Source organism: Pristiophorus japonicus, chromosome 5, assembly GCF_044704955.1.
Source record: "Pristiophorus japonicus isolate sPriJap1 chromosome 5, sPriJap1.hap1, whole genome shotgun sequence".
Lineage (NCBI taxonomy): Eukaryota > Metazoa > Chordata > Chondrichthyes > Pristiophoridae > Pristiophorus > Pristiophorus japonicus.
Window position 1 is genome coordinate 246,946,882 of NC_091981.1, and position 15,350 is coordinate 246,962,231.

Consider the following 15,350-nt stretch of genomic DNA (forward strand, 5'->3'; position numbering starts at 1 on the left):
TGTTTGCTTTTAGTAAAACACAGATTTTTGAGAGATTTGTTGTCCAGTGTTTTAAAGAAAGTAGTAAGGAAGTTTGGACAGCCCTTTGACAGGAACAGAAAACAAGAAAAGGCCAGTTATTAAAACTCAAAAGGTCCAAATTCCAAAGAACTGTCTCAGTTTTATCAGTGCTCCACTAGAAGCAGCTCACTTAGATTACAGGGAGGCAACTGATCACTCAGTACATGGTCAGATTCTTGTAAAAGCATCCTCTGCAGAACAGCGGGAGAGCCACCTTCCTTCGCTCCCCCAGAGATTATTTTTATATATACATCAAATCTGACCAAAAATGTACAGACGGCAGGTAATCGGCAATCATTACACTTCCTCTGTATGGTAACATTAATAACAAACCACTTTAGCAATGGAAAACAGCATTCGGTCTCAATGGCAACTATGTCGATCAGTTTATTGTACCTATATATCTTGATTAATAGTTCCAATGTTAAAATATACAAGCTACATTGATATTTCTTAACAAAAGCCTCAGTATAGAGATTGTCAGGGCTTTCACTTTATTTTTTACTCACAGCCTTTGAAGCACACTAATGAGTTTCCCCCTTTTGAAATGCCTATTAAGACCTAAAAGCTGTTGTCAAAACGCAAGGCTCCGCTGCCGAACAGACTGACTCAGCAGCTCTCTACAGCTGCCTTCTGGCTAAAAAAGCAGAGAAATATTATCTGGGGAGAAACGGTACAAAAATATTTATTATAGTGTGTTTCTGAGCGTGTGCAGTTCAGCGTTACAAATTGGTTTGTCAGACTGGAGAATACAAGGGCAAGGATAAAAACGGAGTAAAACTGAAGCTTTGTAATAGCAGCAACCAGTTTATTAACCTAGGAATCTTTATGGAAAAGATAATTAGCCATCGTTTCTGGTGTTACATTCTGCTTCTCCTTTTATTTTTATATACATATATACAGTGATGGCTTCTGCAGCGTGGCTTTGTCCCAGTGCAACCTGCTGTGACTGAAGCATTCGCAACATGTTCAGTGTGGAGGACCTCCTGATTTCTCATGGCTATCAACCCGCAAAGAAAAGTTCAAAAGACAAGCCCCCGTCCGCCAACGAGAACACCTACACCAGCTGCCGTTGTGAAGTCAGGGAAAACCAGTCGGGCCACGGAGCAGTGAATGGATACGAGACTGGCACCAGGGCCTACTCTCCCAGCAGGCAGGCACAAGTGGAGGGCTACTTCAGTGACAGTGAGGGCGGGGAAAGGACTGCGAGAAGACAGGTTGGCGTCAGCTACTGTACTGATTTGCCCACGTTTGCTGTAAAGGAAGCAGGGTGAGTTAACCAGCTGTTGTAAATTTTTTAAAAATAAAGATTTTGCAGCAGATTGCTGAATGCTGTGATGTCATGCACCGGCACGCTTCTACCCACAGGTGACGAGTGTTTTCGAGCAATTTGAGTTCATTGTTTAAGTGCCCACCTGTGTTAGACTGGATCCCATTGTCATGAAGTGGAACTTACGCTTGTTTCGTAAAGCACCTGATATCTGTTCAGTGACTTTTCGTGCTGTCCACTTCCATATCTAACTCCTATTCATTTGAAAGGTTTAAATATTTGATGTCAAAGTTGTACGATATTTCACAAGGGTAGCGTATAAATAACTTACAAATCAATACAAATTTCAATTGCAAAATCAAAATGTTGGGCTCTTTATGAAATTGTGTTTGTGATAGTTCCATTGTTGATACTGTCTTAAAAATTAGAATCATAGAATGGTCACAGCACAGAAGGAGGCCATTCGACCCGTCGAGCCCATGCCGGCTCTCTGCAAGAGCACTTCAGCTAGTCCCACTCCCCCGCCTTTTCCCCGTTGTTATCTGAATATAAAAATCAGTTGATCTGACCGTCGCTTAGCTTTGCTAAAAGGTTAAAGTAAATCACTGGCACAAGTTGCTTTGCATTACAAATGTGCAAAGTCCCATTTTGCACCATCTTCATTCGCTGTATTGCAATGGGGGATAAAAGTGGTCAAATAATTTTACATTGCAGGCCACAATTCTATCATGTCCGAACTAGGTGATCTTATCAGGTTTTCACTGTATTTCGCAACACTTATATCAACACCCTATCACACTGGAAAAATGTTTCAAATCAGGTTAGCTACCTCATGGCTCCATGGGTAAATTCACCAAGTGATGTACTGCTAGGCCATTCAGAGCATAAGGACCAGTGTATGAGCCCTGGTCTGTGCTGTTAGCTGATTTCAACCAGGATAGCAACGATTGAGGTAGGAAGGGGGAAATCAATCAGTGTTTGTCCTCATGATCGCACTCTAGTGATTCCTGCTGGAAAGTACGTGTGTGATCACTGCCTGCGATGTCCCCATGACAGAATAGCCTGCCAACATTAAAGCCTGCATTTTTCTCTTTTGGCTTAAGTATTGGCTGGCTTTAGACAGGCTGAGGTAGAAGAGATCTATTTATGCCCAATTTTCCTGGGTCATCTCATTAGCATAACCCTGAGTGTCAGTTTGGAAGTAAAGGGCAGGCTAGCGACGGGGGAGGAAACTAAACATAAGTAAAAGTTAAAGGGAGGGAGACAATTAAAGGGCATTATCACAATAGGGTGACAAAAAGCGGTGGAAATTGCCCCTTTTTGTGTTGCCCATTAGCACTTCAGGGGGGCGCCACATAAATGCAAGTCTTTCTTTAACGGGGCACGAAACATTTTTCTCCCGGGAGGCTGCTACCGGCTTCCGGGAGTTAGCGGAGCGTTCTGGGCCACCATGCGACTGCCGATGATGTCACTGGCGATGATGTCACCGGCATGTGTGGCAGCCCCTTAGCGGCGTGTGCCAACCCCATTCCGCCCCGCGCTGGATCTTGCTCCACACCACGTGAGGTTGGGGCGAGCGGGTATCTGCGCCAGCCTCGCAGGTCCAGAACCGGGCCGACATCCGCTCGCGGAGTGCAAACTAAGGGGGAGGTTGCAAGAGCCCCGCGCTGCCATCAATGGAGTTTTGCCGACTCACTGGTCGGCTCCAATTCTTGTCCCCTAGTGTGGTCCGGGCCATCATCGAGCAGCCCAGCACTCCATTTTGGGGGCCGCGCTGCAGTCCTGGTACCACACTGACCTGATGGCCTAATGGAGACCATCAGAGGCCATGCCGAGTGAGCAGCGGCCCTCCCCTTTAAGCAAAGGGGAGGGGCGTTGAAACGTGTCAGCGTTACGTTGAGCATCTGCATAGCTGATCGCGCTGATTATGCCACATTAGCGCCGCTGGACCCTCCCAACGAAAAAGTGGAGCGTGTGAGATTGAGCTCCACTTCCTCTGAGGGGCGTTAAGGCCAATTCCACAGCCGGGACGGGATATCAACGCCGGGCGCAGGAAGTTCCACCCCGAGCAGGTTACCGCCACCAATTGGGGCACAGGGCAATTTCTTCCCCCAAATGTCTATGGAAGCTTCAAAAGGCATCTCGACGCGTTAACAACCTCAGGAAAGGACGGGCAAGTAAGAAAGAGATAGGCAGAAATGAGGCGAAAGTAAATTCAAAGTGCAGGCAGGAGCCTGCAGGCAGGTGCTGGAGTAACCCTGCACCATCAGGAAACTCCCGTGGCTGATGGCTGCTCTGTAGTGGAGTTATGCTGTAGGGAGTAATGCCCTTTAATTGTCTCCATCCCTTTAAACAGAGAGTCGGGATAAATGGTTCATTCTCTGGTTGGCAACCAGTAACTAGTGGGGTGCCGCAGGGATCAGTGCTGGGACCCCAACTATTTACAATCTAGAAAACGACTTGGAAGAAGGGACTGAGTGTAACGTAGCCAAGTTTGCTGACGATACAAAGATGGGAGAAAAAGCAATCCGTGAGGAGGACATTAAAAATCTGCAAAAGGACATAAGACAGGCTAAGTGAGTGGGCAAAAATTTGGCAGATGGAGTATAGTGTTGGACAGTGTGAAGTCATGCACTTTGGCAGAAAAAAAATCAAAGAGCAAGTTATTATTTAAATGGAGAAGAATTGCAAAGTGCTGCAGTACAGCGGGACCTGGGGGTACTTGTGCATGAAACACAAAAGGATAGTATGCAGGTGCAGCAAGTGATCAGGAAGGCCAATGGAATCTTGGCCATTATTGCAAAGGGGATGGAGTATAAAAGCAGGGAAGTCTTGCTACAGCTATATAAGGTATTGGTGAGGCCACACCTGGAATACTGCATGCAATTTTGGTTTCCATATTTATGAAAGGATATACTTGCTTTGGAGGCAGTTCAGAGAAGCTTCACTAGGTTGATTCCGAGGATGAGGGGGTTGACTTGTGAGGAAAGGTTGAGTAGGTTGGGCCGCTTCTCATTGGAATTCAGAAGAATGAGAGGTGATCTTATCGAAACGTATAAGATGATGAGGGGACTTGACGAGGTGAATGCAGAGAGGATGTTTCCACTGATGGGGGAGACTAGAACTAGAGGGCATGATCTTAGAATAAGGGGCCGCCCATTTAAAACAGAGATGAGGAGAAATTTCTTCTCTCAGAGGGTTGTAAATCTGTGGAATTCGCTGCCTCAGAGAGCTGTGGAAGCTGGGACATTGCATAAATTTAAGACAGAAATAGACAGTTTCTTAAACAATAAGGGGATAAGCGGTTATGGGGAGCGGGCGGGGAAGTGGAGCTGATTCCATGATCAGATCAGCCATGATCTTATTGAATGGCGGAGCAGGCTCGAGGGGCTGTATGGTCTACTCCTGTTCCTATTTCTTACGTTCTTATGTTCTTAACCTCCCCTAGGGCGAGGAGGTGGTTTTGAGGCGATAGCTGATCATTACTTTGCTGGTAGCTGCAAGCACACCTACAGCTGATGGCACAGGTCTGCGGCTGCACCGTGGGACATTTTTCCACGTTATAGGCACTAGAGAAATCCATGCTGTTGCTGTTGCTGTTCTCTGTCTGCTAACCCGGACCCCTAGAATACAGTTCATCGTCGGGTAGGTGTGCCAGGGCCTGCTGATGTATTTGCCAGCAGGTTACCAAGCACAGCACGTCAGGATACACTCGCTATTTGGTACTGTTGTGTATCTGTAAAGCGTGCACTCCCATGTTCCGCCACCAGGGTGTGCATCCCCTCAAGTCCCAAGGGATCCCAGCATCTCTTGGGAGCACTGTATATAAGCTGGCTCCTAAGGCCTGTTCCTCACTCTGGAGTGTCTTATTAAAGACTGAGGTCACTGTTACTTTAATCTCCCTGTGTGCAGCCTCATCTGTGTTAGGAACACAATAACTGGCGACGAGAATACGAATCCAACGCAAAGATGCAGCAAACTGTGGGCATCCTGGAGAAGTTCACGGAGGGTGAGGACTGGGAAGTCTATGTCGAACAGCTAGACCAGTACTTTGTAGCCAACGAGCTGGATTGAGAAGGAAGCGCTGCAAAAAGGAGAGCGGTCCTCCTCACAGTCTGCGGGGCACCGACCTACAGCCTCATGAAGAATCTTCTGGCTCCAGTGAAACCCACAGATAAGTCGTATGAGGAGCTGTGTACACTAGTTCGGGAGCATCTTAACCCGAGGGAGAGTGTGCTGATGGCGAGGTATCGATTCTACACGTGCCAGCGATCTGAAGGTCAGGAAGTGGCGAGCTACGTCGCTGAGCTAAGACAATGTGAGTTTGATGGCTACCTGGAGCAAATGCTCAGAGACTTTTTTGTACTGGGCATTGGCCACGAGACCATCTACGAAAACTTTTGACTGCAGAGACACCGACCCTCAGCATAGCCATTGCGATAGCACAGGCGTTTATATCCACCAGTGATAACACCAAACAAATCTTTCAGCACACAAGTGCGAGCAATGTTCATAAAGTAACTGGAACTGTGTTTGCGAGCAGAAATGTACAGGGCAGAAACCACGAGTATGCAACTGCCAGCAGGCCTCAGGTGACCCAGATGACTCAGAGTCCCCAACAAAGGATGAATGCAAGGCAATTCACACCTTGATAGCGTTGTGGAGGCTTCCATTCAGCCTATTCATGCTGCTTCAAAGGGTTGCAAGAGCTGTGGAACAATGGGGCACCTCCAACGAGCTTGCAGACGAGCTGCAAGCTCTGCAAAACCTGCTAACCACCACGTGGCAGAGGAAGATCGGTCCATGGTGGATCAAAGCAATTTCGAGCCTCAGAGAGAGGAGGTAGATGCTGAAGTACACGGGGTGCACACATTTTCGACGAAATGTCCACCTATAATGCTAAACGTAAAATTGAATGGCTTACCCATAGCCATGGAACTGGACACTGGCGCTCGCCAATCCATCATGAGTAAAAAGATGTTTGAGAGACTGTGGTGCAACAAGGCATTCAGATCAGCCCTGAGCCCCGTCCACACGAAACTGAGAACGTACACCAAAGAGCTTATCACTGTCCTGGGCAGCACCATGGTCAAGGTCACCTACGAGGGCACGGTGCACGAACTGCCACTCTGGATTGTCCCGGGCGATGGCCCCACACTGCTTGGAAGGAGCTGGCTGGGCAAAATCCGCTGGAACTGGGATAACATCCGAGCGCTATCACATGTCGATGAGGCCTCATGTACCCAGGTTCTTAACAAATTTCCTTCCCTTTTTGAGCCAGATATTGGAAACCTTTCCGGGGCGAAGGTATGGATCCACTTGGTCCCAGAGACACGAACCATTCACCACAAGGCGCGAGCGGTACCTCACATGATGAGGGAGAGAGTGGAAATTGAGCTGGACAGGCTGCAACGCGAGGGCATCATCTCCCCAGTGGAATTCAGCGAGTGGGCCAGCCCGATTGTTCCAGTATTCAAAAGTGATGGCACGGTCAGGATTTGCGATGATTATAAAGTAACTATTAATCGTCTCTCGCTACTGGATCAATACCCGCTACCTAAGGCAGACGACCTATTTGCGATGCTGGCAGGAGGCAAGACATTCACCAAGCTTGACCTGACTTCGGCCTACATGACGCAGGAGCTGGAGGAGTCTTCGAAGGGCCTCACCTGCATCAACACGCACAAGGGACTGTTCATCTACAACAGATGCCCGTTTGGAATTCGGTCGGCTGCAGCGATCTTCCAGAGAAACATGGAGAGCCCACTCAAGTCGGTCCCACACACGGTGGTCTTTCAGGACGACATATTGGTCATGGGTCGGGACATCGCCGAGCACCTACAAAACCTGGAGGAGGTCCTCCAGCGACTGGATCACGTAGCGTTGTGGCTGAAAAGGTCGAAATGCGTCTTCATGGCAACAGAAATGGAGTTTTTGGGGAGAAAGATCGCGGCGGACGGCATTCGGCCCACAAACGCCAAGACAGAGGCTATCAGGAACGCACCCAGGCCACAGAACATCACGGAGCTGCGGTTGTTCCTGGGACCCCTCAGCTATTTTGGTAACTTCCTACCGTGGCTAAGCACTCTTTTAGAGCCCCTACATGTGTTATTGTGCAAAGGTGAGAACTGGGTATGGGGAAAAAAACAAGTAATTGCTTTTGAGAAAGCCAGAAACATTTTATGCTCCAACAAGCTGCTTGTATTGTATATAACCCGTGGAAAAGACTTGTACTAGCATGTGACGCATCGTCATACAGAGTTGGGTGTGTATTACAACAAGCTAACGTTGCGGGGAAGTTGCAACCTGTCGCCTATGCCGCCAGGAGCTTGTCTAAGGCTGAGAGGGCCTACAACATGATTGAGAAAGAGGCTTTAGCGTGTGTGTTCGGGGTAAAAAAAATGCATTAGTACCTGTTTGGCCTCAAATTTGAGCTGGAAATCGATCACAAGCCCTTCATATCCCTGTTTGCTGAAAACAAGAGGATAAATACTAATGCCTCAGCCCGCATACAAAGGTGGGCACTTGCGCTATCAGCGTATAACCAAAGCAACCGCCACAGGCCAGGCACCGAGAACTGTGCGGATGCTTTCAGTCGGCTACCATTGCCCACCACGGGGGTGGAAATGGCGCAGCCTGCAAACTTGTTGATGGTGACGCGTCGCAGATTGTTGATGGTCATGGAAGCGTTTGAAAATGATAAATTAGCCCGCCAGATTAGGACTTGGACCAGCCAAAATCCTCTGCTGTCCCTAGTAAAAAACTGTGCACTGCATGGGAGCTGGGCCAGCACCCTGTTGAAATGCAAGAGCTAATCAAGCCGTTCCAGCGGCGAAAGGACGAGCTGTCCATTCAGGCAGACTGCCTGTTATGGGGTAACCGCGTAGTGCTACCCAAAAAGGGCAGGGAGACGTTCATCTCGGATCTCCGCAGCACACACCCGGGTATAGTAATGATGAAAGCGATAGCCAGAACCCACGTGCGGTGGCCCGGTATCAACTCTGACTTAGAGTCCTGTGTACGGCAATGCAGTGTGTGTGCTCAGTTGAGCAACGTGCCCAGAGTGGCACCACTAAGCCCTCCAGACCATGGTCAAGGATCCATGTCGACTATGGGTTTCTTGGTAAAATGTTCCTGGTGGTGGTGGATGCTTTTTCAAAATGGATTGAACGTGAAATAATGTCGGGAAGCACCGCCACCGCCACCATTGAAAGCCTGAGGGCCATGTTTGCCACCCACGGCCTGCCTGACATACTGGTCAGTGACAATGGGCTATGTTTCACCAGTGCCGAATTTAAAGAATTCATGATCCGCAATGGGATCAAACATGTCACCTCGGTCTCGTTTAAACCAGCCTCCAATGGGCAGGCAGCGCGGGCAGTACAAACAATCAAATCGAGCTTTAAAAGTGTCACAGAAAGCTCACTCCAAACCCACCTGTCCCGAGTACTGCTCAGCTACTGCACGAGACCCCACTCGCTCACAGGGGTGCCCCCGACTGAGCTACTCATGAAAAGGACACTTAAAAGCAGACTCTCGCTGGTTCACCCCAACCTGCATGATCAGGTAGAGAGCTGGCGGCAGCCACAAAATGTAAACGATGGTCGCGCCACTGTGTCACGGGAAATTGATCTGAATGACCTGTGTATGTGCTAAACTATGGACATGGTCCCAAGTGGATCGCGGGCATGGTGATAGCTAAAGAATGGAGTAGAGTGTTTGTAGTCAAACTAGACAATGGAAATTTGCAGAAAGCACCTGGACCAAACGAGGCTGCGGTTCACAGACTGCCCTGAACAACCCACAGCAGACACCACCTTCTTCGAGCCCACAACACACACCCAAAGGATCAACGCCACCACCCCAGAACAGGAAATCGAACCCATCACGCCCAACAGCCCAGCAAGGCCAGGCTCACCCAGCAGCCCTGCAGGGCCAACAACACGCCAGCCCAGCGAGGGCACACCCAACACACCAGAACAGACATTTGTACCGAGGCGGTCCACCAGGGAAAGAAAGGCTCCCGACCGCCTCACCTTGTAAATAGTTTTCACTTTGACTTTGGTGGGGAGTGATGTTGTGTATCTGTAAAGCATGCACTCCCATGTTCCACCACCAGGGAGCTCATCCCCTGAAGTCCCAAGGGATCCCAGCATCCCTTGGGAACACTGTATAAGAGCCGGCTCTTAAGGCCTGTTCCTCACTCTGGAGTGTCTTATTAAAGACTGAGGTCACTGTTACTTTAACCTCCCTGTGTGCAGCCTCATCTGTGTTAGGAACACAATAGGTACAATGGGTAAATTTACCAAATGGTGTACTGCTGGGGTTGCTATCGGCAGTCTATCAGAGGTTAATCTTTAATTCCTGGAGACATCCGGACAGTCCTGGAGCATTGACAACCCTATTTCCCATTATAACTGTCCACATTTCTAATGCACTGTAGTGCCTCAGTTTTGCATTTCCCACCTCTTTAGCCTGCACTCCAGAGAAATTCCCAAGTTCCGACAGCTCTGCAGCTCCAATTTTATCACCCCGCTCGCAATGAGAACGGGGTGTGCGGCAAGGTAATTGCAGAGTTCCTCTCACCTGATCTTTGCTGTCCGTGTGTCTATTTAACGGGCGCATTCTGGCCAACCAGTGAGGTCCATGCACGAGTCAGGTGATGGCCTCAGTGAAATTCATGATGATGATGTCATTCAGACCTTGATTATAATTTAACTGTGGGTAGTTGTGCCAGTGGCCAGTGCCTTCCTCGCTCAGAGCATCAGGCGCAAAGGAGTGGGCCGAAAAGGTTAAGTAATTCTATCTGACAGCCAGTGACGTCAATCCGCAGGGGGAGCTCGCTAGTGTGGCGAGAGGTTTAAAGAGTGAAGTTCTCCCGGGTTAGCAGCAATGCCTGGGACATTCACACCCCATTCCTGAAGATTCAGGACAATCCGGCAGCCCTAGGTAGTGGAAATCTTGAACTCTCTCTCTCTATCTCTCCTAAAAGACTGCGGACACTGGGTCAATTTACATTTTCATGCCTGACGTTCATAAATTTTTGTTCGGTGAAGGTATCAAGAGATGTGGAGCAAAGAGGGTAAAAAGAGTTGAGGGAGAAAGGAACATACATTCAATGTAACTGAATGGCGGAAGAAGCACAAGGGGTTAAATGGCCTATTCCTGTTCCTACATTCCTATGTTCCCACTTCAGCCTTGATCTTCCCCTTATCCCACTCGGCCTAGTTTTGAATCTTGCAGTAGTGATTTCCTCAATCTCCCTGAGAGCCCTCCTTGCAAAACTAATGACGTCAACTTATAAAGGTGGGTCAGAGTCACACTGGGATTGGCAGGTGGGTTAAAGTCCCAACCTGTCCCTCCTCTGGCAATGAGCCTGTCCAAGGGAAAATTCAGTCCTGGGTCTTCACGTTCTGTGGTGGAGCGCAATGGGAGATCAGTAAGGTTTGACATAAAGATAATTGTATAGTAACTGTAAGTAACAGCTGCCATATGCCTACTGCATGCCTGTTGATATCTGGGTCCAAATTAACAATGTCTAATTGACATAAAGGGACAAAAGAATAACATATTTTTTTCTCTTCCATCATTTTTAATTCCTAAAATGTTTTAATGACATCCCCATCCCAAGTCAGATACTATCCAGAGAGGTCAAACTACCAAATTGCTAGAAGGCCTCTCTAATGCAGCTCTTGCTCCAATCATTGGGAGATATATGAAAGTGGCCTCGAATGATTCATCCTCCATATTTGTATTTTTTGGGCCCTCACTCTCCGTAAGAAAGTGACTTGCTCAAACTACTTGTGGCTCTCCCTCTCCTACACAGTGCTGCCAGGATAGATAACTCTCCATGTCAAGAGTGAATTGCATAAAATGTGTCCTTCCACCCTGTAGCACCACACATTGGCTCCCATAGGCAAGCGATGCTGTTAAAAATTGCTCAGCAGACTGGAGACAGCTGATTGTAGCCAGCAGACATGCTGTGCTTTAATGCTATCTTTCCTTCAGTTTCAGATGTTACAGTATCACGTTGTGGGAATAGGAATCAGGCCAGGACACTGTGATATTTCTCACACTTTTCAGTGCTCCAGGATGTTTTTACATAAGTTACATATATTTATCATATTTGGGTGGTCATCAAGGAGAAAGAGGAGTTTTAAAAAAATGTGTTTCTTTTTGCTATTATCAAGTGTGTTGACCCACAATCTGCTGACTGTATTTGCACTGATTTTTTGCATTTTGTAATTGCCATCAGCTTTCAAGTATTGATATTTATATTTATGCACTGAAGCTGTCATACCAGTAATACAATTACTACAAAATACCAAGTAAAGTATATGGCAATAGAATAATAGATGCTTGTTAAGATGCAGTCTTAAGCTGCTAATTCAATAGAGGGTTCCTAATGTCATTCTGAAGCACAAGTGCTCAGCTCTTCTGGTTTCGGAATGTAAGCAGAACCCTTGGATTGAATTACAGGAGGTAACTAGCCCCAGTATCTCGTCTTTTTAATGTAATATTTTGCAATTTGATTTCTAGTACTTGATTCAATGATCGCACAGAACACCTTGAGTGTGCATGTAACTGCTGTGAGAAGTAATACAGCCGTCATCTATATGTGGTGTTGCATCATCAAGTTACAAAATGTTTCGATCAAAATATCCTTCGTGTCCATTGTCACTGATTCATTTTGGTCATTTGTAGGGTATTTGTTTTCTAGATTTGTCGGGTTTGTAATGTCCTTACTCAATGGCACAAAACCCACACGAGGCACATTCTATGGACAAGGTCACTCTATGACCTGAACCTTTATTCACAGGACCAAGAAGTGATGACCCTGCGTGGGACCTCCCTTTATATACCTGGATGACCAGGTAAGGAGTGTCTCCCACAAGTTCACCCCCTGTGGCCAATGTGTGCATTGCGTAAGTATATACAGTATTGCAGTGGTGTTACGTAAAGGTTACATACAAGACAGGGTTTTTCTTTTACTTGCAGTATTAGAGCTGGTTGGTACAGCACCAACTAAAGCTAATGTTAGCTTGGGGTAAGCAGCAACCAGTATTTGGAACCTTGTCCTTGGATTAAAATGGGCTGTAAGTACAATGTACTGTTGTCAAATGCATGGAGGGACCTCCATTTCTAGATCTAGCCTTCAGTATGTAAGGATTACTGAGAGCTGTGCTTGGTAAGCCATCAGCACGATCACCGACCAAATAAAAATCATCATCATAGGCAGTCTCTCGAAGCCGAGGAAGAGTTCTCAGGTGACTGTACAGTCCAAACGGGAATTACAGTCTCTGTCACAGGTGTGATAGACAGTCATTGGAAGAAAGGGTGGGTGGGGAGTCTGGTTTGCCGCACGCTCTTTCCGCTGCCTGCGCTTACTTTCTGTATGTTCTCGACGACAAGACTCGAGGTGCTCAGTGCCCTCCCGGATCTCTTCCTCCACTTAGGGCGGTTTTTGGCCAGGGACTCCCAGGTGTCGATGTGGATGTTGCACTTTATCAAAGAGGCTTTGAGGGTGTCCTTGTAATGTTTCCTCTGGCCACCTGGGGCTCGCTTGCCGTGTAGGAGTTTCGAGTAGAGTGCTTGCTTTGGGAGTCTCGAATCGGGCATGCGAACAATCTGGCCCGCCCAACAGAGCTGGTCGAGTGTGGTCAGTGCTTCAATGCTGGGGCTGTTGGCCTGATCGAGAACACTGATGTTGGTGCGTCTGTCCTCCCAAGACATTTGCAGGATCTTGTGGCGACATCGTTGGTGGTAGTTCTCCAGCAATTTGAGGTGTCTACTGTATATGGTGTCAAAGACTGATGTTAGCCTGTCTTGTCACCATCATTGTCAATTAACATTTTGGGGAGGTCCCAGAGGATTGGAAAACCGCAAATGTAACACCCCTATTTAAAAAAAGGAGGCAGACAGAAAGCAGGAAACTATAGACCAGTTATCTGTTGTTGGGAAAATGCTGGAATCTGTTATTAAGGAAGCAGTAGCAGGACATTTGGAAAAGCATAATTCAATCAGAGTCAGCATAGTCTTATTTAAAGATAAATCATATTTGACAAATTTGCTGGAGTTAATCGAGGATGTAATGAGCAGGGTGGATAAGGGGGAACCAGTGGATGTGGTGTATTTGGATTTCTAGAAGGCATTCGATAAGGTGCCATATAAAAGGTTACTGCACAAGATAAAAGTTCACAGGGTTGGGTAATATATTAGCATGGATAGAGGATTGGCTAACTAACAGAAAACAGAGAGTCGGGATAAATGGGTCATTTTCCGGTTGGCAAACAGTAACTAGTGGGGTGCCGCGGGGATCGGTGCTGGGGCCTCAACTATTTACAATCTATATTAAAGACTCAGATGAAGGGACTGAGTGTAAAGTAGCCAAGTTTGCTGATGATACAAAGATGGGTGGGAAAGCAAATTGTGAGGACACAAAAAATCTGCAAAGGGATATAGACAAGCTAAGTGAGTGGGCAAAAAGTTGGCAGATGGAGTATAATGTGGGAAAATATGAGTTTATCCACATTGGCAGAAAAAATAGAAAAGCAAATTATAATTTAAATGGAGAAAAAATGCAAAGTGTTGCAGTACAGAGGGACGTGGGGATCCTAGTATATGAAGCACAAAAAGTTAGTATGCAGGTACAGCAAGTAATCAGGAAGCCAAATGAAATGTTGGCCTTTATTGCAAGGGGTGGGGGGCGGGGGTGGAGTATAAAAGCAGAAAAGTCCTGCTACAACTGTACAGGGTATTGATGAGGCCACACCTAGAATACTGCGTACAGTTTTGGTCTCCTTTTTTAAGAAAGGATATACTTGCATTGGAGGTTGTTCAGAGAAGGTTCACTAGGTTGATTCTAGAGATGAGGGGGTTGACTTATGAGGATAGGTTGAGTAGGTTGGGCCTATACTCATTGGAGTTCAGAAGAATGAGAGGTGATCTTATCAAAACATATAAGATAATGAGGGGGCTCGACAAGGTGGATGCAAGGAGGATATTTCCATTCATAGGGGAAACTAAAACTAGGGGACACAGTCTCAGAATAAGGGGCCGCCCATTTAAAACTGAGATGAGGAAGAATATCTTCTCTCAGAGGGTTGTAAATCTATGGAATTCTCTGCCTCAGAGAGCTGTGGAGGCTGGATCATTGAATATATTTAAGGCGGAGATAGACAGATTTTTGAGCGATAAGGGAATAAAGGGTTATGAGGAGCGGGCAGGGAAGTGGAGCTGAGTCCATGATCAGATCAGCCATGATCTTATTAAATGGCAGAGCAGGCTTGAGGGGTCAAATGGCCTAATCCTGCTCCTATTTCTTATGTTGTTATTTCTTAAGACTATAGCTAGTAAATTCACTATTCAGTGTGCGAGTATTCACTAACTCTGCCTGAAACTGAAATGTGGAGTGTGTAATATTGTTCAGAACAGCAAAACATAACCAATTATCACATAGGAGCTATCTCTGATTTCTCTGAACAAAGCTATCAATTTAGTTCTAAGTTGTGCTGAATTGTTGTGCTTTAGGCCCATCTCCAATAGCAACTGTATTAACATTGCCTGAATTCATTTCATTTCGAGAGCTGGCAAAGAGGTGAAAGGAGAGTATGTTATCCCGCTACATAACCTACGGATGATGCGAGACTCATCTCTTCTCCATTTAATATGATTGTACAAGTTTACTACTGCTTTACGCAAATCAGCACAACATTAATATGTAATAGTGTTACTCATTCTTGTGGCCACTATGCAAGTGATAAGATCTGAAAGAGCTTACAAAAACATATTAATGGGCTCGGACACAGTGTTGCACAGGCAGCGCACACCAACTGGGAGGCCTGAGGCCCACCTGAAGTTGGGCCTCGATAACATTTTACGCGTGAGCTGTCGGCACCCGTCGTGCCTCCACAGACAACTCGTGTATTGAAGAGAATGGATGCTGGGCTACCTGCCCTGCTGGCAGCGACGTAAAGGTAGGTCGAGGGAGTGGGGGGTTATGGACCGGGAGGAGGCCGCA

General features: G+C 46.9%; 1 protein-coding gene across 1 annotated transcript in view; it reads left to right on the forward strand.

Moving 5' to 3' along the window:
* Positions 1–972: 972 nt before the first annotated feature.
* Positions 973–15,350, forward strand: part of jcada (junctional cadherin 5 associated a) — a 101,038-nt gene continuing 86,660 nt past the window's right edge. Inside the window, exon 1 of the mRNA XM_070881499.1 lies at positions 973–1,330. Within this exon, the coding sequence (XP_070737600.1) occupies positions 1,026–1,330 (305 nt within the window). The 5' untranslated portion in view covers positions 973–1,025. The remainder of the gene's footprint in view (positions 1,331–15,350) is intronic.